General features: G+C 43.7%; 1 protein-coding gene across 4 annotated transcripts in view; it reads right to left on the reverse strand.

Moving 5' to 3' along the window:
- Positions 1-25,114, reverse strand: part of DENND1B (DENN domain containing 1B) — a 243,819-nt gene that overhangs the window by 191,743 nt on the left and 26,962 nt on the right. For all 4 annotated transcript variants that reach the window (XM_088474063.1, XM_088474062.1, XM_088474061.1 and 1 more), the window contains exon 2: positions 20,631-20,695. In XM_088474063.1, coding sequence (XP_088330189.1) covers positions 20,631-20,695 — 65 coding nt within the window. The remainder of the gene's footprint in view (positions 1-20,630; positions 20,696-25,114) is intronic.

Here is a 25,114-nt window from a genome sequence, read left to right on the forward strand (position 1 = left end):
ATAATGTAATTCTATCAGGGGACTACTGTATTAGCACTCTGAGACACTTATTAAATCACAAGAAGTCTCTGAGAATAATAACTTTACTACAACTGGAATGACAAAAGTTCAAAACTAATAAAAGGCTGCTTGTTTATGCCACTAAGGGTGATATGTACTAATGCTAAAATGTGGTCAAAACTCAGAAAACTGCAGTTTACCTGCATTTCCCATATGTACAAAGCTCCAGAAAGCAAAACGTTACAGAACTTGTACCTGATAGGTATAGAGGGTGTTGACTAAGAGAAGCCTATGGGCTTCCCACCGCACAGCTCGCGCATTTAAGGAGGGACTCCCAGGTAGGGATGGCCATCGGTGTAGTTACCATCGATGGCTATATAGCAAGTGGCCATCGACGGTTACCAACTATGCAATGGATGACCATCGATGGTTTCACCAACCGATGGTCATCCCAGTTCTTTGACTGACTGGCCCGTGAGCCAATAAGAACCTGGGGCAGAGCTATGCTCAGTGTTATGGCACCTTATAAAAAAAACATTTGGTTATGTTTAGCCATTGATGGAGGGAAACCATATGATTGTCCCCCATCGATGGTAAAAGCATTCAACATCAGCCGATGACCATCCCTACTCCCGGGTCATAAACCCAGAAGTCCTCTCTAGCAGAGGATAGCAATTTTTTAGAAGAGCTATCCTTTGCAGTTTTAATAGCAATTGTACGTGCATACCAGCGTTAATGCTGGTATGCATGCGGTAAGTGGCAGGATGTATTGCATCCAAAATGCGATGTTTGAAACATTATGCCCCCTACCTAAAAATGCCTTTTCTAATCCACAAAAATTTAAAAAATACCACAGAAACAATCTCAACATATCCCTCTCGTTTCAAATGAGCAGTTTATATTGTACTAATAGTTAAAGACCCAGCATCTGAAGGGTCAACCTCAGTCACCACTCCCATCTCACCAGCTATCTGGCTGCACCTTAACAGCCCGATCATCGCCCCCCGACTCCCACTCTCCCAGCCTTTCGAGTGCCGAGACCCTACCACAGGGTCTCCTCGCAAGCCCGATGGTCGCGATAATCACAACCATCGCCAGACCACCCACAGCTTAGCGATCAGTCTGGAGACCGAAAAAAAAAATAAAAAAATCCCTGCTCTGATTCAGAGTGAGCGCCTCTAAATCAGGCCTTATATTTCTAACCCTTACTCTAACCCACCCTTCTCGGTGCCAAACCCTAATACTCCCCCCTAGTGCCTAAATCTAACCTCCCTGTATCCTAAACCCATCACCCCTCCCCTGAGCCTAAACCTAACCCCCCCCCCAGTGCCTAAACCTAACCTCCCTGTACCCTAATCCTAACCAGGGGCTGGCTGGCAACTTTTAGCCTGGGGGCAAATGCATGCAGGTGACCCTGGCAGAGGAGTAGCGAGTAGCCAGAGTGCCCGGAGCACGTGCGTGCTTAGGCGCTCCCCCCCTCAAGTGTTCCAGGGAGGAGGTGGCTCCATATGGAATTAATGTAAAGTAAAAATAAAGATATGTGGCAGCCCCCTGTAGTGGTGCCCATATGCAGTGCCCCCTGTGCCCCAGGAGAGGACCCCCTTATGCAGGCCACCAGTAGTGATCCTCCTAAGCAGTGCCCCTTATACAGTGCCCCCAGTAGTGGTCCCCCCTGTGCAGTGCCCCTTGTGCCCCCAGTACTAAGCCCCTTATATAGTGACCCAGTAGTGGTACCCTCTATGCAGTGCCCCCAGTGGTAGTCCCCCCCCCTTGTAGCTTGTAGTGCCCCCAGTAGTCCCCCCTTGCAGTGCCCCCAGTAGTAATCCCCCCTTGTAGTTCCCTCAGTAGTTGCCCCCCTTGCAGTGTCCCCATTTGTGCTCTCCCCCTTGTAGTGCCCCCAGTAGTAATCCCCCCCTTGTAGTACCCCCAGTAGTGCCCTCCCCCTTGTAGTGCCCCCATTAGTAGTCCCCCCCCTTGTAATGCCCCCATTAGTAGTCCCCCCCTATAATGCCCCCCAGTAGTAATCCCCCCCTTATAATGCCCCCAGTAGTAATCCCCCCCTTATAATGCCCCCAGTAGTAATCCCCCCCTTGTTGTGCCCCCAGTAGTAGTCCTCCCTCTTGTAATGCCCCAGTACTAGTCCCCCTCTTGTAGTGACCCCAGTAGTAGTCCCCCCCTTGTAATGCCCCAGTAGTAATCCCCCTTGTAATGGCCCCAGTAGTAGCGCCCCTTGTTGTGCCCCCAGTAGTAGTCCCCCCCTTGTAATGCCCAGTAGTAGTCCCCCCCCTTGTAGTGCCCAGTAGTAGTCCCCCCCTTGTAATGCCCCCAGTAGTAGTCCCCCCCTTATAATGCCCCCAGTAGTAATCCCCCCCTTATAATGCCCCCCAGTAGTAATCCCCCCCTTATAATGCCCCCAGTAGTAATCCCCCCCTTATAATGCCCCCAGTAGTAATCCCCCCCTTGTTGTGCCCCCAGTAGTAGTCCTCCCTCTTGTAATGCCCCAGTACTAGTCCCCCTCTTGTAGTGACCCCAGTAGTAGTCCCCCCCTTGTAATGCCCCAGTAGTAATCCCCCTTGTAATGGCCCCAGTAGTAGCGCCCCTTGTTGTGCCCCCAGTAGTAGTCCCCCCTTGTAATGCCCAGTAGTAGTCCCCCCCCTTGTAGTGCCCAGTAGTAGTCCCCCCCTTGTAATGCCCCCAGTAGTAGTCCCCCCCTTATAATGCCCCCAGTAGTAATCCCCCCCTTATAATGCCCCCAGTAGTAATCCCCCTTGTAATGGCCCCAGTAGCAGTGCCCCTTGTTTTGCCCCCAGTAGTAGTCCCCCCCTTGTAATGCCCAGTAGTAGTCCCCCCCTTGTAGTGCCCCCAGTAGTAGTCCCCCCCTTGTAATGCCCAGTAGTAGTCCCCCCCTTGTAGTGCCCCCAGTAGTAGTCCCCCCCTTGTAATGCCCCCAGTAGTAGTCCCCCCCTTGTAATGCCCCCAGTAGTAGTCCCCCCCCTTGTAATGCCCCCAGTAGTAATCCCCCCTTATAATGCCCCCAGTAGTAATCCCCCCCTTATAATGCCCCCAGTAGTAATCCTCCCCTTGTTGTGCCCCCAGTAGTAGTCCTCCCCCTTGTAATGCCCCCAGTAGTAGTCCTCCCCCTTGTAATGCCCCCAGTAGTAGTCCCCCCCCTTGTAGTGCCCCCAGTAGTAGTCCCCCCCTTGTAATGGCCCCAGTAGTAGCGCCCCTTGTTGTGCCCCCAGTAGTAGCGCCCCTTGTTGTGCCCCCAGTAGTAGTCCCCCCTTGTAATGCCCAGTAGTAGTCCCCCCCTTGTAGTGCCCCCAGTAGTAGTCCCCCCCTTGTAATGGCCCCAGTAGTAGCGCCCCTTGTTGTGCCCCCAGTAGTAGTCCCCCCCTTGTAATGCCCAGTAGTCCCCCCCTTGTAGTGCCCCCAGTAGTAGTCCCCCCCTTGTAATGCCCCCAGTAGTAGTCCCCCCCTTGTAATGCCCCCAGTAGTAATCCCCCCCCCTTGTTGTGCCCCCAGTAGTAGTCCTCCCCCTTGTAATGCCCCCAGCAGTAATACTCCTTGTAGTGCCCCCAGTAGTAGCCCTCCCCCCAGTAGAGAGATACGTGATAAAAAAAAAACACTTACCTGAAACCATGCTCCTGGACATGCCGCTGCCATCAGCTCCTCCGTCCGTCCTCCCGGGCCGCTTTGCATTATGGGAGAGACGTCATCATGACGTCTCACCCATTACCCACTGCGGGAGCCGGAAGATGGCTCCCGCAGTGGGAGCAGCAGCAGCCGATGAGAGTCTGACAGACTCTCATCAGCTGCTGAAACAAACACACAGCTGCCGGAGCCGGTGCTACTGATCCTAACCCTCCCTCCCCTGTGTCTAACCCTAAACCTCGCCCTGGTGCCTAACCCCGCTAGCTGACGCTACCCTCCCCTGCATAGCGAAACTTACCTTCGGGATGCCGACGGTCGGGATACTGGTGCCAGGATCCCAACCTGTCGGGATTTCGGCGCCGGTATTAAGACAGTCGGCATCCCACATGCTGGGATGCCGACTACATCCCATTTTGTATATATGGATTACAATTAAAATGTTTTTGTTCCATTTTCTTTTTCATACACCGACAGACTCACAGAAAGGAGTGGAGTAGCATATCATAATCAAATGAAATAAAATCAGCCCAAAATATGAGAGACAGAGACTGACTAAGCCTGCACAGCTTGTTTAGTACAGGTTCAATAGTTTGGATTCTACCCCAGTAATATATGTAATCTGTGTATGAAGCTTAAAAAACGTCAGCTGAAAAAAAAAAAAAACACAACTGAATATTGTCATGTGTGTGATTGATTTCTTTTTTTACATTACACATTTTTTTTGAAACCTGATTTGTGACCATTTATTTTTGACCCAACATCTCGTGCCACATTTGTTTGGATGTTTATAGTTTGAAAGCATGTCTAAGGTCTACTCTATAACAATAGACATATCATCCCGGGATTGTAGTTTTCATATAACACTGCGCCTGCAGCATGCCAAGAAAATCTACATTGCTCAATCACTCTCACAGGCGATGGGTATTAACAAGCATCCTTCCTGTTGTGAATCTGGTGACAGAATTGGTGACCAAGACAGCAGAGGAGCCAATTTAGTCAGCAATAGATACAGAAATAGCACAAGGACAGGCAGACCAAAAAAATCTATAATTGGTATGCAGTCGGGATGCAGATGGTCTAAATGCTGACCGTCTGCATCCCGACTGTCTAATCCCGGCAAGGGTCTAATGACAGGCGTCGAAATCCCGACGCCTGTCATTTTACCTATGCCGGGTGCCCGGCATCTCGATCGAAGGTAAGCCAGGCGCGGACAGCCACGGGGGAGTGAGGTTTAGGTTAGGGGCTTCCGGGGGGGACTTGAGGTTAGGCAGCCCCCCGGGGGGGTTAGGCACCCCCCCGGCAGACTTAGGTTCAGGCTGCGGGGGGGGGGTTAGGTTTAGGTACTTAGGGGGGGGGGGGTTAGGTTTAGGTACTTAGGGGGGGGGGGTTAGGGTTAAGCACCCCTAAAGGAGGGTTAGGGTATGGAATTAGGTTAGCGGCACTTACCTAAATTAGCAGTCGGGATCTTCACCCCTGCCGGGCTTCCGCTGTCGTGATCATGGCCGGCGGTAAATCATACTGCTTCCCTTTATTTCTACCTAGTAATTGGTAGCCAACTCAGACCAGAGCTGCTTATAACAAATAGGTTTTTCAGGTTAGACAGTACTGCTAAAACACCATCATATTTATGGTCTAGCATGGAAAAGTCCATACAGCGTAGCTAAGTGACAGATTTTACTTTAAAAGGACAATTCAGCAAAAATCTAAAGATGCCTTATTTCACGATATACAAAAAGGTTTAGGTTCTTAACACAGGAGAAAATATTTCAGATAATGCTGTGATGGTGGCTAAGATTTTAGAGAAGTCTGGGCTTCTACAAGTTAGAAATGGTTGAAGAGAGCTCTGCAGCTTATAAAAAACTGCATGGCAATGTGGAACAACTCAATTTACTTGTCAGCCTAAAGGCGCACATCCACTAGCAGATTTTAATGAACGACTACACGATACGACATAGTTATCGTTCAGTCATCCATTAATCGTGCATGAATTGGGCACTAAAATATCGGAAACGACCAGCGATGCTCGCTCCTGCTTGAACATGCTGGTCAATCTGCCAATAACGACAGATTGACCATGTTCAGGGATGAGGGAGGGATATATCGTTCAGTGTAGGCACTGCAGAGTTTAATGAACGACTGAACGATAACGATATTATCGTTCAGTCCTTCACTAGTCGCTTAGTGGATGTGCCTCTTTACAGTACTAATCTAACAAATGGATTATATAATATACAAATGATGCTAATATATGAATGAATTGTGTAAATAATATCTGTATAAACTGTCAGCTCTGGCTTAGGATGAATCAGCCAGTGAATGAACATTAACAGTGAATTAACTTTTCCAGGTTTACTGCATTAAAACAAGCTTTAAAACTTCTCAGCCAGTCATAACCCAGTGTCTCATTTTATGCTTTCATTCATTCATACATTGTACATTCACTGAACTTGTGTGTTCACTTGCTGCCTTTGCACATTTAATCAAAGGTAATTTCTGCACCTCTCCTGGTTTTTTGGCAGTACAATTCTAACTATTACTTCAATTCTTAAACCAATTAAAAAAACAACAAAAGTAGATATAACAATGATGATGGCACATGTTTCAGAATTGTTTTTTTTTGCTGTACCTACCTTCTGCGTACACCATCTTCCTAAGACAAGACATTTTCCGTGACCATTCATTCATTGGAAGATTCACACTAATAGATTATAATCAGCAAATTTTGGGGTTAACAATTTTAGTGTTCTTTAGTAAAACTAGTATTGGAAGAAATAATATACTCCCTATGGTACATTCGGGGAAATGCCTCAAACCTTCTAAAAAGAGTGGAGAAGTGGACTAGTGGAGAATTTGACCATAACAACCAATCAACTTCTACCTAGCATTTATTAAGTACCCGGTGCTACCCGGGTTTAAATCTTCAAGTTATTAAATTAGCCATCCCAGACCAATTGCCACCCCTCTGTGAAGTTTTCATCCAAACATCAAAGTTCTGCCCAGAATACAACAACGGGTGATATGACTGGGATCCAATGTTATCACTCTGTGAAGTTTTCGGACAAATCCATCCACTGGAAGGCTCAGGACAGGCTCCCCAGGTCAAAGTTCTGCCCAGCATATACCAAAGGGCGGTCCGACTGGGACCCTAACCCCCCCTAAAACCTGGCCAGGATCCAACTAGACAAGTAAATTATCACCACCAATTGGATCCTGCAGCGCTGAACTAGTTTACCAATTGGATCCTGCAGCGCTGAACTAGTTTACCAAATGGATCATACGGCGCTGAACTAGTTTACCAAATGGATCATACGGCGCTGAACTAGTTTACCAAATGGATCATACGGCGCTGAACTGCATTTGCAGCTTCATGAAAAGCGCACTGTTTAGATACACAATTTTGTATTGATTTAGGATCCAACTGGAATATCTCACGTTGGTTTCATCCCAATCGGTGCAGGGGTGTCTGCATGCATAACTGGACAGACAGAAAAACAGACCAATTAATTTTATATACAAGATAAAAAAAAAGGTAGAAGCTGATTAGTTAATATGTGTAACTTCTCCACTAGTCCACTCTTTAGAAGGTTTGAAATAGTTAACCAATTATTACAGATATTTTCTCAAAATATGGTGACAGAACTCCAAATTTTTTCCATGTATTATAAAGAATAATCTATTCTCTATTATAAATTAAGTTGAATGGAAGAGAAATTATTGTGACCTTCATGCTTTAATATGCTCATAGAGCTCAATGGTTGCTATTAATATACAATAAATTGTACAATATGACGTGAAGGAGATACGGTATACACAATTTAGAGCATATGTATACAATTAATCGAGAAATGTGTGTGTGTGTATATATATATATATATATATATATATATATATACACACACACATATATATATACATATACACACACATATATATACACACACACACACACACACACAGACTAATTAATTTATACAAATTATTTGTTTTTACATATATACACTTATTTAGAACATTTCCATGCACATATTATTATGAATACTATCAGTGTTGCTTTGTTAATGGATTAATTATTGACATTGTGATTTTTATAGGCTTTGCTGAGCTTAAGGTGCATACACACGGTCAGATTTGTCAGATGAACGATTTGCAAACGATTGAACGATTTTTGACTGCAATAACATGAATCTTTATCGTTGAGATCTGAAGAAAAATCTGACCGTGTGTATGCACCATTAGATTCTTATTATGTTTGTTATTGGATGGCTATTGTTATTGGACAGCTATATTTATCTTTGCACTCCTGCCTAATTTTGGATTTAACATTGCCTGGTACAACTGTATATCGAGCAATTGAAATTGAGTTTAATAATGTTCTCATAATGACTTGCTTGTATACCCTAATATATATTTAAAACAATAGTCTTATTTGTCCATTTGTGCCTACAGTATAGTCTTATAGTAATATCATCTTAGTAATAAGGGCTATTGTTATCTTATGTGGACAGCCTTAAACTCCTTACAGCGGAGAGCTGCCACCTGCCATTCTGTCGTAGCTGCCGATGGCTCGCATTGTGCGCATGCATCGCAGTGCGCGTGCCAGTCACTGCGATCGAATTGTGCGCACGTAGCACAAAGACTGAGCGCTACCTTGAGTGACAGATAGTGCCGTTTGTGGGTGGTAACAGGGGAAGGTGCTTGTGAATGGGGGAGTGGTGGTCCGAACGCAGGCGTGTCTTGGCGTCAAAATGGCGTTTAAAGGGTGTCCATCATTAGCATGGAGGCGTTATTGTACACGTCACCTGGTTGTATTTCAGTCAGCACTGATCTCAGTGCTTGCGGCAGGGTAGGGGCTACCTCAAGCGCTGCGTGCAGCTCCGATGGCTCTTGATGTTACCGATTATTCATACACTTCCTGGAGATGACTTGTGTTAAGAAAGGAAAGTGTACGTCTATACACCTGCGTCCACTCACTGCCGTCGCTCTCTAAGACATAGAGGGCGTCATTACGCCACACAGTGCGATCACGGAATTTACATTACCGGCCCCTTTTGGCCGCGAGCTATCGCGGCTTAGCGTCCGCGTCTGAATCAGTCCTAGAGTGCTTAGCCAAGGGAGGGAGCTGAACATCCATTCTATGACCTGGTTAACTTGCCTCCAGTTCTTCTCCATCCTTCATGAGTCTCACTTTGCTTTTCCTCCAATTTGCTCCTCCCCTCTGCTTTTGGTGTAAAATTGTTTCCCGATTCTCCTTTACTTCCCATCCACATGGGCCAGTCCATCCCCCACTCTTCATCACATGTGACCAGAAGCCTGCTTCGCAGTATTCAAGCTCTACAAAGCAGGTAAGTGTGATATTAATGGAGAGTTTGTCTGTGCGGTGCAGATTGTTAATTTAATGTGTGCACAAGGGAATTAATGTAAATTGGCTGCTGGCGAAAATATGAGTAAAGTGAAGGTTATTCATGTAATATATCAACAGGTGGATGCTATTAATTAAAATAGGATGTCTATTAAATGTCAGGGCTGTTAATGTAATATTTCCACCGGCCAATAGTAATTACCCACCTGATATCTCTATCTAATCCTTGACTCTGAACTGTCCTTTGTTCCCCACATTTAAGCCCCCATTTAATACCGAGTTTTATCACCAGAACGAGTGATAAATATCACTGTGTATGATAATGGTGCTCCAGCCAATCAGCTCCCAACTGTCATTTTTCTAACAGTTGACAGTTGGGCGCTGAATGACTGGAGCACCATTTATCATACACAGTGACATTTATCACTCGTTCTGGTGATAAAACTCGGTAGTAAATGAGGCCCTCAATCGGTTACCAAATCATGTTACAAACATCTAAAAAGATATCCAGAATACACCCATATTTAACACAAGACACTGCAAAAACTCTCATTCATGCACTCATCTCCTACATTGATTATTACAATAGTCTCCTTATTGTTCTTCCCCAAAACAGATTTTCATCTCTACAATCCACTTTGAATGCAGCTGGGAGACTGATCTTCCTCGCTAAATGTTCATTGTCTGGGCTCTGCTCTATCAGTCCCTCCATTGGTAAGAATTCTTCTGAATTCAATATAAAATACTTTTACTCACACATAATGCTATTAACCAAACTACACAATCATACATCTCTTTGTTTATCTCAAAATATCTCCCAACTCAACCTCTTTTCTCTGCACATGATCTGAGTCTCTCATCCACACGCATTACCAGCTTCCATTCAATGTTACAGAACTTATTTGGGGCTGCACCCACTCTATGGATTGCCCACACACGATACGACTTTCCTATAGTCTCCAAACCTTCAAGGGTTCCTTAAAAACCCATCTCTTCAGACGAGCATATAAAATTCCAGAACCACCCACATAACTTCCATAAGCTATCCTACCCAATTACATCCCCGGTCAAACATATCTCTTTCTTCACTTTCACATCCTGCTAAGCCTAGGCCACCATTCCTGTGTGAATGAATCATACAGCCCACTAAGAACCTCTGCAATCTGGCTGGACCAATATGCAATATTTAGACTTACCCTTGTATATCAATAACCATTTCTCTATAGATTACAAGCTTGTGAGCAGTGCCCTCTTACCTCTTTGTCTGTGTGTGATTACCCAGTCTTGTTTTATTACTGTTTTGTTCACAACTGAAAAGTACAACGGAATATGCTGGCACTATAAGTAACTTAATAATAAATACATAATTAATATGGGTAAATTAAAGCTAATAAACATTGTAGGTGAAATAATGCAATGCGGGAATCTGTATTAAATGTGGGGCTACCACATATTGCATTCCAGTGAAACAAATGAAAAATGGTGCTTTTTACTTCAGCATGGACATCAGGAAACAAAAATAAAATAATAAACAACCTAGCCCTTTCTTAGGGCACTAGCTCACTTCTTGAACCCTTTCTATAGAAGCAGCTAACCTGCATCAAAGTCTCTCACAGTCTCTTGAAATTTGTGGTCCTTCCTGCCACGTGCAGGACTGGACACTGGCTTCCTGGCCTGGTATAGCTTTCTCAGCTTGTTGGCTGCCGCCTCTCACAAGGACAGTGTCAGAGGTATATGGATCTGCCTGCCTCCTTGAAGGTATGATCCTGACCACCTGGTCTGCTTCCCTCACACTGCAGCCCCACCTGGACTGTCTGGCTGTGTCCACCAGCAGCCTCACCTGGGCTCTGGTTATCCGGCAGCCATTATACATCTTCCCACAATGATTTTCTACTCTGTGTGGACGGATCTGTCCTGCCCCACACAATCTGCTGCTCACCAGTGCCACCTCTGGTGATACTGCCACTATATATAGGTGGTCAGAAGTGGCCTGACTACTGAATGTGGATGTTGTTTAGTTAACGCTGGAAGTCCGAAGGTTCAAGATTCCGACAGGTGATGGTAAGTAGGGTAACCCTCCCCTGTCCCCCCCTAACCCTCCCTTGCTGGAGCCTAACCCTAAAACTCCCAGGGTGGTGCCTAACCCTAAGAACCCCCCAGGGGTGCCTACACCTAACCCTCCCGGGGGGGGGGCCTAACCCTAACCTCGCCCCGGGGGTGCCTAAACCTAACCCCCCCTCCCCGTAGCCTAACCCTACCACTCCCTGGGTAGGGGGGGGGCCTAACCCTAAGCCCCCCGGGGGTGGCTAAACCTAACGCCCCCTCCCATGGCTAACGCTACCCTTCCCCCACTTACCTTCGATCAGGGTGCCGGCTGTTAGACATCGGGATTTCTTTAGTCCCGGTTCGGGATTCCGACGGTCGGCATCCCGGCCGCCGCTAATGTCACCACATCCCCTAGTCTCCATCTATTTTCCAAACAGCCATAACATTCCAGGATCCAGCCAAACAGCAAGAGAGCTTGATAACCGCTGCAAGAGCTGGTAGGAGAGAGCTGCTCAGTATACAACTGCATTTGATTCTGGTGGAGCAGTCCCAATATATTGAAATGATGCTATACAGTCAATATTTAGTGCTCTGTGCCACTTCACATGCCTCGCTGCACTACATAGCTCACGCTGCTGTTTCAGAATCTGGGAGATCTGTGCAGTGCAACAGTGACATTAGTGGGAGTCGCCTTTGCTCTTCTCAGCTTACTGAAATATTTAATGTAGACAGTAAGAAAAAAATAATTTGTAGTCAGCCCAACACACAAAAAAAAAAAAAACTAACCACAAACCAATGACTTCAGCAATTGGCTAGGTTCCATTACATCTGATTTAACAACACATTTTTGAGTCTATGAAAACAATATCTGATATTGTTTTCTTAATAATTTCATTCACTCAACACATATGCCTCCAATGTGTTTCCCAGTCATGTGTTCATGTATAGCATATCTTCTGTCCTTTAGATTGTTCACTCAAAGTTCTAATAACACCTTTCAAAAACATATTGAACATCTGCAGAGAAAATAAAAGGCATATTCTACAAAAGGCTCACTCTGCTTTCACAACTTATTTTTTAGGCTCTCCCTACAGAGAAAGCATTTAATTTTAGTTCAGCTAATGATCTGGCTAAACTGATTTGGCAAAGCATAACCAATTTGCCATGGGGTATTTAACTGCATAGAGTGTAAGCTTTTGAGCAGGGCCCTCTTGACTGTCAAAGCCCAGTCTTGGTTTATTACGGTATTCCCAACGGTAAAGTGCAACGGAATATTTGCCATTTAAATAAATGTTATTTAATAAATAAATCACAATTGGACAAGAAAATAAAATTTTGAAAAATAAAAAAGTGACACACAAAGTAACCTTACAGTATAAAGACCACTAATCTATCATCCAAATCTAAATGGTAAGGTCCATTAAATAAAGTAGTTGCAATGAACTCATTATTATAGAAGCGAAAGTTACAAAACATTAACAGAATGTGAGATATTCAGCATTATATTTACATTATTAACATTGTGTTTAATTGAGTTGAGTGTGACAATCAAATTTACTAACAACAGGTTGAGTCTCCCTAATCAAAATATTCAGAAATACAGAATTTTTTAAGCGTTACTGTGATAGTGACACTATTACTTTTTGTTGGTTCAATGTAATCAAACTTTGTTTAATGCACAAAACTATTAAACATATTGTATAACATCATCTTCATGTTGTGTGTGTATAAGGTGTATATGAAACAAAGGATTTTCGTGTATGTACACAAACTCTGTTTGATGCACAAAATTATTAAAAACATTGTATAAAATTACATTCAGGCTATGTGTATAAGGTGTATATGAAACAAAAAAGCATTCTATGTTTAGACTTGGGTCCCATTCCCAAGATATCTCATTATGGTATGCAAATATTCCAAAATACGGAAAAATAAGATATCCAAAATACTTCTAGTCCCAAGCATTTTGGATATAGGAGACAACCTGTATTGCTAAAAAAAAAAAAAACAACATCCCACCACTGTCTGGGATATGAACAGCTTTTATAAGATCCTGAAACATTTATATATAGATTTGTAGAACCCAGATTATCCAGGATCGTATTAGCCATGGTACGAATTAATGGGTCAGCTAAAAATATATATTTATTCTAATCCTCCTGGTACTATATAAACACTGTGCCTGTTAATTTCCCATGCACACACTTATGTATTCGACTTTCAACTCTGGCTCCACAATATGAACAATGTCCACATTAACAGCTAATTAGAAGAGAATAGGTAGTATACAGTTATTTTCGGATTGTGAATTTTATTATCCACGCAAACTCTCCCCTCGTTTACCCAGGATAATCGGGGTTCTACTGTAGTAGCTCTGTTACACATACCGCCTTGGATTTTAAGACAGCTGTAACATAACTGAAAAACTAATAGCTTTCTTACACAAAATAATATTTGAAAATTAATCATAACTTGAAATAAACTCCTATACTCACAGCGTACAGATGTGTCCATACACATCTTTGCTGCAGTCGCGCTAAAAAGCCCCTCTCGGCGCACCAGGTCCCGTTAGACTCTGCTAGCGCCTGGGTCTTTTTTGAGTCTTCTTTGCCGAAATTGCGTCCAAGGTCGCAATGCGATGCAACTAGAACGCCCCAGCTGAATAATTTGGTCGACACTTCTATATCCGTGTGAGACAGAGTCTCTAAATCTCTATACGAAGTGCTACAATGTAGTGGTCGCAGCTTTATTCATTCCAAGTTCTGTTGTGCTGCATATGCTCATATACTCAGGTGCACACAGATATAAAAGTGTCGCATATCAAAATAATCAGCACATTCTGCTGGTGTATCCAAGTCGCATCGCGACCTAAGACGCATTTTCAGCAAAAAAAGACGCCTGACGCTAGTAGAGTAGCACAGGACTTGGCAGCTCACTCACACCAGACAAGTCGCGCTGCGTGGCGATTTGAGGCTAGATGCATGAGGACCGATCTGTACTTTTTAGATCTCCACTACTGGAGATCCCAGAGGGGGAAAGGCCGAGAGGCAAGTACAGGGTCATGGCCCCACTGCATAATACCTCACACAGAAGGGAGCTTGGCTATAATGATGTAATTCTCCGGGAGGGTGTTCTGCTCGGGTATCCAGGGGGAACTTCTCACAATTCTGCATTCTCTTGGACATTCTGGGAACTAGGCAGGTACAAGCATAAGTGTCTTTAGTAATATGATTTGCCAGTTTTCTATTATTAGATTTCAAAGTAAAAAAAAACTGGACTAGTCTGAAATCTACAGCCATTTATTTTGTTTATTTTGTGAGTGCTGGAGTGCATATCCAAGTTAAATTCATACAGGTTGAGTCTCCCATATCGAAATATTCCAAAATATGGAATAATCCGATATACAGATTTTTTTTTAGAATGACAGATCGTGAAACCTTTGCTTTTTGATGGTTCAGTGTACACAAACCTTCTTTAAGGCACAAAATTACAAAAAATATTGTATAAAATTATCTGCAGGCTGTGTGTATAAGGTATATGCAAAACATAAATGCTTTCTGTGTTTAAATTTGGGTCCCATTCCCAAGATATCTCATTATGGTATGTATATATTCAAAAATACAGAAATTATTCCGATATCCAAAATACCCCTGGTCCCAAGCATTTTGGATATGGGAGACTCAACCTGTATCTTCATTCCTATATTAAAACAATCTCTATTTATTTTCCAATATCACTTTTAAGTTTAGCAGTCTTTTACATAAGTCTCCCCCAGTGAAGACAAACTAAATGGAAACGCCACCCTTGGACATTAGCTTCCTACATACTGCTCCAGCAATGGACTTGTGTAATGCTTATTTATGCTGCGCCAGCCCAGCAGCTTTCAGCATTATGAATCTATGCATGTTCCAGGTTCTCGCTTTTCTTAGCCAAAACTACCACAGCGCTGTATGCACTCTCATATACTGTGCCATGTGTGACGTAGTATGCCCAGGACATTTGTACAAGAGTTTTACAGCTTGATGGCTATCACTATGAATACAGAGAGCCCGGTATATAAAGAGGCAGGTGGTGGGAAGTTAATTTACATAAGATATAGGATCTTTTATCTAGGTGGTTTCAATAAAGTGTGAGGTTTCCGAAGAACGATTTGTGGCTCTGCACATACCAGGTAGTTGCATAGGAAAACTTTGCTTGGCTTTAGTTCACACCTGTATGGGATGGTAACAAACACAAATAATGTTTTCCTACCCTGATAACTCGCTTTGTATTAGTGCGCAAGATTGTAATGGAATATAACGGCTAACCAAATTGCCCCCCACCCTCCCTAACATCTGGATAGTTCAGAATTCCAAAAAGATAGTTAAACCAAAATAAATCTGTTGTACTTCCTCCTAAAGTTACAGTGAGGAAAGCTGCAAAACAAATGAATAAAGAGAGAAATAACAGCAGTAGTGTGTGGTAAGAAAGGCTTATTTTTAAATGTATTTATTTAATGCTCTACATCAGTGTTTCCCAAACTCATTCCCCAGGGAGCACCAACAGTGCATGGTTTCCATTTTACCTAGTAGGTGCACAGGTGTATTCATTACTGGCTGACACAATTTAAAAGATCCACAGGTGGAGCTAATTATTTCACTTGTGATTCTGTGAGGAGACCTGGAAAACATGCACTGTTAAGAGGTCCCTAAAGAATGAGTTTGGGAAACACTGCTCTACACGGCACACTAATACCCCTTTCACACTTAGCGGAGAACCCGGGTAACTAGCAGGGTTATTCCAGTGTTTAACCCGTGTAACAGACAGTGAGAAAGGTATGACCTGGTCATGCCTAAAAGACTGCAGATTAGCCGCTTGAGGAGGGCTTGGAGATGACATCTCAAAAAGTCCTGTGTGAACTGCGACAGCACGGAAATAATAGGTGTTTGGTGGAGAGGAATGGGTTCGATTCCCGTCAGTGGCAGCCCGACATCAGCAGAGTTCCGAGCAGCGGAAGCCCGACAGCGCTGGAAATCCCGATCGTGGATAGGTGAGTATCTACTAACCTAACTCCCCTAACCCTAACTCCCCCCCCCCCCCCCCCCCAAGTGCCTAACCCTAACCACCCCCTTCCCCGCTGCCTAAACCTAAGTCCCCCGGGGGGTGCCTAACCCTAATTCCCCCCCGGGAGCCCTAAACCTAACCTTCCCCCCCCCCCCCGCGGCTGTCCGCTCGCGGCGTCCAGCATCACTATGATCGTGATGCCGGGCGCCGGTCTCCCGGCGTCTACATCTAGAAGCCCGGCATTTCACCCATGCCGGGATAAGACAGTCGGGAAGCCGGCTGCTGGTATTTAGGCAGTCAGCTTCCCGATTGCTTCCCGGTGGAGATCACTTCTCACACAAACTTTGTTCTCTACTGCTTGAAAAGTATTAAGTTTACCATGCATTTATGTATTTTATATCCACTAAACAAGTATGGTCACACATACTGCTACTATGTAAACAAGTTTGTGTACCATCAGTTGTGTAATAACCCTCCCCCATTCTCACGTTACCATGGCTTAAGATGGACACTCCCTTAGCCCACAAACCCACATAACGTAACAGGAGCTGCCTGTGAATCTTCCCTAGACCTGAGCTCACTTGCAGGTACCCGCGGTGTGTGGCTCCAACACATCTGCTAAAGCTGCAAATCAGCAGGACATCGACTGCTTGCATTTCACATGAGCGCTGCTATTCTCTATGTACTTTATCAGCAATATGCAATAAGAACAAGTTGCTTTCAATGTCAATGTCCAAAGCTATCATGTGCCAAAAATAAAAATCTAACCTATTCAATATTTCCATAACCATTTGTTTTCACACTTGTGTCCATGTGGACTTGGGTTGTTTTGTTTGTGGGTGCTGCTTGTCCCATTTCAGTGTGTATAAAACAAGTTGTTTTATGTGAATAGAAATACTGTGCACAAACCCACATAGCATTTATACAAGTGGTTTAACAAGCATTGTGCTGCTTTTTTCTTTTTATTTATTTTGTGGCCCATATATTCCTACAGCCTACTAATTTCAAAGGTGTTGAGCACTACATGTTCAAATTTTGATACATTTGATTAGTCTTTCCACCTTCACAGTTCTTTCAATACTACTATCAAATGGCTTGTTTCGCGTTTCTACCGTTGATACATACTCCAGTCAACTTCCACTATTTGTTTGGGTCTAATAAGTCTCTCAACCCTCTGATTCTTTCACTGTACAGCTCTTCCCTGGGTGAATTAATTTTCTCATTTGGCCTCCACCAGCTTTACAAATCTACTCCTTCTTACCGCGACCTCACACATTCTGTACTATCTTGTGCAACCAGCCATCTTCCTAATATCTCAACATGGATATAACAACCCTACCTAAAGCTCAACATGTCCAAAATAGAGTTTGCTGTCCAGGGATCCACTTGACACTGCCATATTCCAAACGTCCAGTCTCACTCTCAGTCCTGTCACTTCCACATTCAAAATATTACCAGAATATGCCCTTATTTACCTTATATCTTACCAAAATGCTTATCCATTCTCTCCTCGTCTCCTACTTCAACTAGCGTATCCACAAACTATCTGGCATTCCCCTTACCCATCTATTCTTATGTAAATCCATCTTAAATGCATCAAGACTGATATTTCTCTCTCACTGCTCCACATCTTCTGCACTACTCTGCAAATTTCTACATTGGCTCACTATTTCCACCAGTATGCAATTCAAATTACTCACCCTTACCTATAATGTCCTCAACAATACCGACCCTTCATACATATCAAATCACTATCACTCTAAACCTTTTAGATCTACCTCTGATCTACACCTCCACTCCAATGTGCCACTCCCCATTTTGCACTTCCCTACCAAGCTCGTTGACTCTCCCACAGCTACTGTATCATGTTCTCTGAAAACCCAGATCTTTATTAGAGTTTACCCTATTCCCACGTATAACACCCACGCTAGTGTATGCTCACTATGGACGGTCACAATCTTCACTCTGTGCCACACAGGCTCCTCTTGTTGCAGATGTTCCCTCTTCCAAAGTTTGCAAGCTCTCTTTTGAGCAGGTGCCTTGATTTAATGTCTGCATTTATTCTGTCTATCCTGTATGTCCTTGTTTTATTTATGTCCTTTTCTCCCCACTGTTCAGCATCCCCCATCCCGCTCTCAAACTAACCCTGTTCCTGTCTGCTGGCTTAGTCCCCTCCTAGCCTATGTCTGTTCTGTCTCCCTAGCAGTGGAAGCAGTAGGGGCATGCGTCCTGGCTCCCGTTGTAGATGCATGTTGGAGATAGGAAAGAAATTACATAATTATTATATACAAGTAGATAGCATTACAATGCGACTAGCCCAGCCTGTCTAGCTTAGTGCTGGCTTCCACTCCTATGCTTGACAATCCCAAGTTTTAGTGAGAACTGCTCGGGTTATTAAGCCCCCATCGAAGTGATAGATATTAGGTGGGGTGGAATACATTTAAAAAAAAAAAAAAAATTATTAATGGAACTTCATCCATTCATTTTGGCAGTACATTAATATAATTATTTAAATAAAAATGCATGGAAAATGGTCTATGCCACATGCGTCTGGATAATTTTGCAAATGTGTCCAGCACATATCAACCATGAGCATACTGCACGCAAACTGCATATCAAATGCATGGGTTTGGTATAAAAGATCTACATGAAAAAGAAAGAATGTCTAGATAGACCACACATGGACACACAAAAGGTTGACAGGATGGAGATAGACAGGTACAAAAGGTCGACAGCATCAAAAGGTTGACACAAAAATTGTCAACACATTGGGTTTTTTGTTTTTAGGGTTAGAGATGTACCGGTCTATCTTCATTCATATCAACCTTTTGTCCCTGTCGACCTATTGACTGTCTACCATGTGGTTTCTATCTACACTGTCAACCTTTTAAATGTAGATCTATTGACTGGAACCCCAATGCAAGCGGTAATGCACTTTTTTTTTTGACACACAACACAATGCCTGAGGATTACTGGCCTTATGGTATATTAGCACTTATGATGTGTATTCAAAGCCTACGAAATGTAATCTGGACAGATGTGATCAAAAGGATCGTTGATCCTTATTGTGAAACATATTTTCAATACACATTGTCATGTTTTCTAATAGATTGTTGACCAATAAAGACTTACTAGGATAAAGGGCAATAATAGAGATAGATAACAACAATTTTCACATCTGATACTTTACCTATAAAAATATTTTAGATGCTTTCTTAGTATAAGAGACATATTGGCAATACTCTTAGAAAATAGAACATCGAAAAGCAATAGAAAATGTAACATTGTACTACTTTTTTGTATATTACACATCAATGAATACTAGTTTTCCATTACTCAGCTGAGTTGCTTCAGTGTAAAATTTAAACGGATCCCAATGACTGCCGATGAGTTCCTGTGTTTGTGTTTAAGCTGTGTTTTCTTTTGAAGCCCTGCCAAGGCTCTGGTGTTAATGACACTAGCAGGAAATCATAAGGCAGGGGCAGCTGTGTATTATTCTGGATTTAGCTGTGAACACATCACACAGAAAACATGCAGATCCTATAGGAGTACGAGATGTGGACCATGCTGATAATGACGGAAAGGCTACTACTTTTAAATATATGACTCAAAGAATAAATTGTTCCAAAGAGATAAATGCCAGGACATGGTAATGTGTATAGAGGTACAGTAGGAAGGCTCTCTACTTCTGCTTTGAGTCAGCCTTGAAGCTGAAGTGACAATAATGGAACATCTTCATGTAAGACATTTTCCTACTAAGTAATGTCACACAAGTGGTTTAAGACTCCCATTTTATTTTAACCACGCCATGGAGCATAGTCACGGTTTACTGTGTGGTGAAAAGCTCCAGAGCTATTCAATTAATCGGCATTTATCCCACGCAGTAAACCCTGGTGTAACGTGCTGTAACACATAGATTCCGTGTAAAACTGGCTCTACATATAGGCCAGCACATCTTGCTCTTTATGCTGGCGACCACAATTGGGCTCTGCTCTGCTTAATGGCCACCACAACTGGCACTGCTTTTCATACTGGCCATCACAACAGGCTCTGAAGTGTTAGTGTAATCAATTTATTTGCAAGATTGAACATAAAAGTTATTGCAGAATTTGCCATTTGCTTGCATTAAAATGTTAATGCATGAAATATATTTCCTTCTGATGCCTCGTAAATTAATCATTATATGAATTCTATACTGTATGTACAATAAATGTCTTCTCCAAAATGATTCTGCAAAAAAAAAAAAAAGGAGTTTCAAGTCTTCATTTATGTTACAACCACAAAACCATAAAAAGTCCTCTTCATTTAACAAGGTCTAAACTTACGGAAGTGAGGACTTATTGAAGTGACACATACAAATAGTAGACCTGTAAAAAGAACTATTTTAAGACAATTTCAAGATTAAACCACATGATACATAGATACTACAAAGTGTTGGAGGGAGCCTACAGGAAGCATACATTTTATTATATTAGCAAAGTAAACCAATATGCTGCTTCACAAGACTAATATTTAAGGCAAAGTGAGTTACCTTCATTTTCAGAAACCGGACACTCCACCTTCAGCACCAAATCAAACGTTCTCTCAGGCTTTTCCCTGCAATAGAAGCAGAGCAACAATTTTCAATATATGAAGTAAGTAAAAAAATAAAGCTAGCTGGGATACCCGGCATTGCCCGGGTAGAAGACTGGACCCTGAAGTACACCTGCAGCCTTCATTTTTTTTACATTGTCCTCGCCTTTAACCTGGATTACATTGCAACACAGGAGTAAATGACAGTTCAGACAGGTGTATTCTCCTACTGTTATAGGGTATATCATGAGCAGACTAGACTGACTTACGGAAGAAAAATCATTATAGTTTCCAAAATCATTTAAATTTCAGAAATTACTGCGGACGGATATGTTATCGCAGCAGCAATAGCTGTAATATGGTAATGCGTCTCGCCTCCCGCATGCATTACTGATCCGAGCCGTGTTGAAGGACACAGCATCGGATCATCTGTGATCCCTTCAGCCGGCTGTGTGACCATGGGGTCACGCAAGCCGGCCGCCGCAGATGAGTAAAAGACGCCAGGAAACCTCCGTCAGCCAATGGTGACTCTGACCTCTCCACTACATCCCACCCCCCACCCCCCAACGACAGCAATAAGCCTCCATTCTTAGGAAACGGAGGCCGCCGCCGCCGTCCCCTCCCAGGAATGTCTATCAATGGCGGTCTGCTGCAAGACTGCATGCGGGATAGCATACCCGTTCTGCACATGTGCTGTACGAGTCAGGCACATGCGCAGACTCCCGATAAGCCCTATTACTGCGTCCGCAGCTGAATCACCCCCTAAAATCACTCTCCAGACCAACACTGAAAACCATGTATAGCAGGGCTGTCATCAGGGGGGGAATGCCAGGACTAGTGTCACGTTCCTGGACAGAAGGGGGCGTGCCTGCAGAGGCACTGTGTGGCTGCGATCAATCTTTCCTGCTGCTTTTTACCTCCGTATGCTAAGCTTTGCCAAAATCAAAGATTGTGGATTGATTATGCTGTCTGTCACAGTATGAGGGGTCTATTTACTAAGCCTTGGACAGAGATAAAGTCGACGGAGAAATAGTGCCAGCCAACCAGCTCCTGTCATTTTTCAAACACAGCCTGTGACATGACAGTTAGGAGCGGATTGGCTGGTACTTTTTCTCCGTTCACTTTATCTCCATCCAAGGCTTAGTAAATAGACACCTGAATGTAGCGAGTACTGAGCTGCTCATAAGCATGCGCCTGGCAACCATTCACTGTGACCGCAGCGTTTGGGGGCTGCCTGGCATGTCCGTAAGTGTCGGGCACGCCCCCAGGAGTGACGAAAAGGGGGATGAGTCATAAAGACATGCCCCCTTTTCTTTGGCCACACCCCCTATTTGGGCGCGCGCAGAAATGCCCTAGCTCTAGGTCCGGCGCCCCGCCTGCTGCCGGACCTAGAGTGAACACTATGTAGACATATTACTGGCTATGTAGTGAGTGTGTATATCTATTTACATACAGATAGATAGTAACTATGCGATGTTATTTTTAGGGACGCCGGGCGCGCACGGCAAATTGTGGTCCTGACCGTTGCTCAGTAGCCGGGACGCAGCCTCTACATGCAGCGTTCAGCTGCTTTCAATATTACAGTAGGGGTCTGGTCGCCCTGCTGGCTCTCCATTGGTTCAGGTCCCTGATAAATGGCAGTCAGAACTCAGACCAACACACTACTGCCAGTGATGGTTTATACCTTGGTATAATCAGCTGGTCCTGTTACTGTGTCTGTGCATCCTGGAATCCTTAGTCTGCCTGTGTCCCACTGTGCTAAGTGCTCCTGGTTTTTCTATCTGTGCTGGATCGACTCCAGCCTTGTCCTTCAGTCTGAGCTACCTCTAGTCTGTTTCACTACTGCTGTATATACCACCTGTAGGCTATGCCAGTTTATCCTACTCAGCGTACGTGACTACTAGATTTACCATCGTTACCTCTGTCTAGCCCGGACATGTACCCCTGTGGCCATACTACCAATATTTACTAATGAAGTCTCAGTTTTGCCTCAGTAATTATCCTTTATCTATCCTCTCCAGCTTATCCTGCAATCTTCCGATAATTATATAAGCCCCTACTGTCTGGAAGGTTAAGACCTGGCGGCATCCTAAGTATCAGTGAGTGCATCTAACTCGAAGGGGACAATGGGCGGCTGTTATAGGCAGAGGTCCTTCCTAGCGTGACTCTAGAGGTCTTATATAAATTATTCAGGAATAGCACCCAATAGACAGATTTTGCATGATCATACGTCCGCTCTACCCTTTTGCTTTCTTTTCAGTACAAGTAATGCAAAATTGATGGCTTCAAGCGTCTGGCTTGATGGCTTAGACTCCAAACTTGTACAGTAATTTGACAACGCTTGGCAGGACCCATGAGTGACCAAGGCCTATATGCAATGTCTTTATTAATGATCAGGGTACATATTACTAGACTAAGGAATTTGTTTTAAATGCTTATTATTTCCTCTTTTTTTTCCATTATTTATGACATGTGGAAGGAGTGTCTATATTTTATAAGTCAGAATATATAGACACTCCTATATCTCATACATTATGGAAACAGTCTACTTATTCCTTATTCAGAAATAATTTTAAATAGGTTTTTATTTTTAATTAATTCCAAAACCACAGCAGCAGAGCCATTCTCTTCCCTCCATTTTTGCAGGTCTAACGCTGGGCATACACTGTTCAATTATCAGCCCGGTCAGCCGATGATCATCTGATCGGGCCGATAATTGGAAAGTGTATTGCCACGAACGATCAGTAAATATCAGTCTGTTGAACATGCAAAATCATCCAGCATGTCTGATAGATCCAATAACAGCCGCATCTGGTAGAGTATGCTCTGCCGTGGCCAACCACCCGACATTTCCTCCCCAGGAAAAGAACACAGATATCATGACAAAATACAACGTGAAATATCTTACAGAGTACAGCAAGGATATCTGCGGGTTTCAGGCTGTCAGATAAAATGTCTGTCGGTCTAACAGACATTTTATCTGACAATGTATGCCAGGCAGAACACACATGCACTACATTTGCATGGCCACATCAACAATGAGGCAAGTGGAACTGCAACTCCAGACCCCCCATGAAATCTGCAACAGCCAGCCAACATAAAACACTAGTATGCATTGGTCTCTCTTCAGCGGTGACCGAGAAGTCTGTCTTTCTTTCTTTAACTGTATAAAACAATTTTTTTACGAAAATTTCCCAAAAATTCTGGATTTTTTTTAAATGGTCAAATTATGTGAACAACTATTTAACCCTTATTCAATATAATTTTATTAGCAAATCTGCCTACAGATGTGTCCTCACACATCATTGTTGCAGCCGCCCCTCTCGGCGCACCAGGTCCTGTGCGACTCTGCTAATGTCGGGCGACTTTTTTGTCGAAAATGCATCCCAATCGCAGTGCAATGAGAGTAGGACGCATCAGTAGACTGATTAATTTGATATGTGACACTTGTATATCGGTGTGTGACTGACTCTGAATATGCATACAAAGTGCTGCGATGCAGTGGCGGCAGCTTTTTTCCATGCCAAGTTCCATTGTGCTCAGACTCAGCACACAGATATACATATCATATTAATCAGTACAGTTTCCTGGTATGTCCTAGTCACATCGGATTACGACTAGAGCACATTTTTGGCAAAAAGATGCTCGACGCTAGCAGAGTTGCATTGGACCTGGCGGCTCATATTGAGGCTAGATGTGTGAGGACACATCTGTATTTATTAATAAAATTATACTGAATCAGGTTTAAATGGTTATTATTGACATAATTTGATAATAAAAAATTGGCACATTTGGGAACATTTTGGATAAAATATATGCGCCAATTAAGTAGCGTTCCCGCTAGGCTGTTTTAGCAGGGCGCGGCGCCCTGACCTCCTTCTGGAAGGCAAAAAGCACCCTGCCCTCCAGGAGGAAGGCAAAAAGCCCCCTTCCCTCAGAACCTGCGGGTGCAGTCTTCACCGCGGGTCGCAGGGTCCCGCGGGTGGGGAAATGTGCGGTGACCCGGTCACCGCAGGAGCATGCGCCTGGCATCTATTTTCCCTGTCGGCAGCGCTTGGGGGCTGCCCGGCGTGTCCGTAAGTGCCGGGCACGCCCCCAAGAGTGACAAAAAGGGGACGCATCTTATAGACATGCCCCCTTTTCAATGGCCATGCCCCCTTTTTGGCGCGCATGGAATTGCCCTCTATAGCTCCAGTGCCCTGCCTGTTGCCGGAGCTAGAGTGAACACTAGTTAAGTGGTTAAATACTATTATAATAATAAGAGTTATGGTATAACATACCTTTGTTAACTCTTTTTCTTTGAGGTCCATAGGGTCCACAGGAATTACCTTGGGGGTATGTGGTTGGAGTGATCCAGGCACCAAACATTTAAAAGCTTTAGCTCCCAGGATGCACTGGGTCATCCTACATATATACTCTGCACCTAGCTACAGGCATTTAGTT

Source organism: Taudactylus pleione, unplaced genomic scaffold (genome assembly GCF_031769625.1).
Source record: "Taudactylus pleione unplaced genomic scaffold, aTauple2 ptg000146l, whole genome shotgun sequence".
NCBI classification, from domain to species: domain Eukaryota; kingdom Metazoa; phylum Chordata; class Amphibia; order Anura; family Myobatrachidae; genus Taudactylus; species Taudactylus pleione.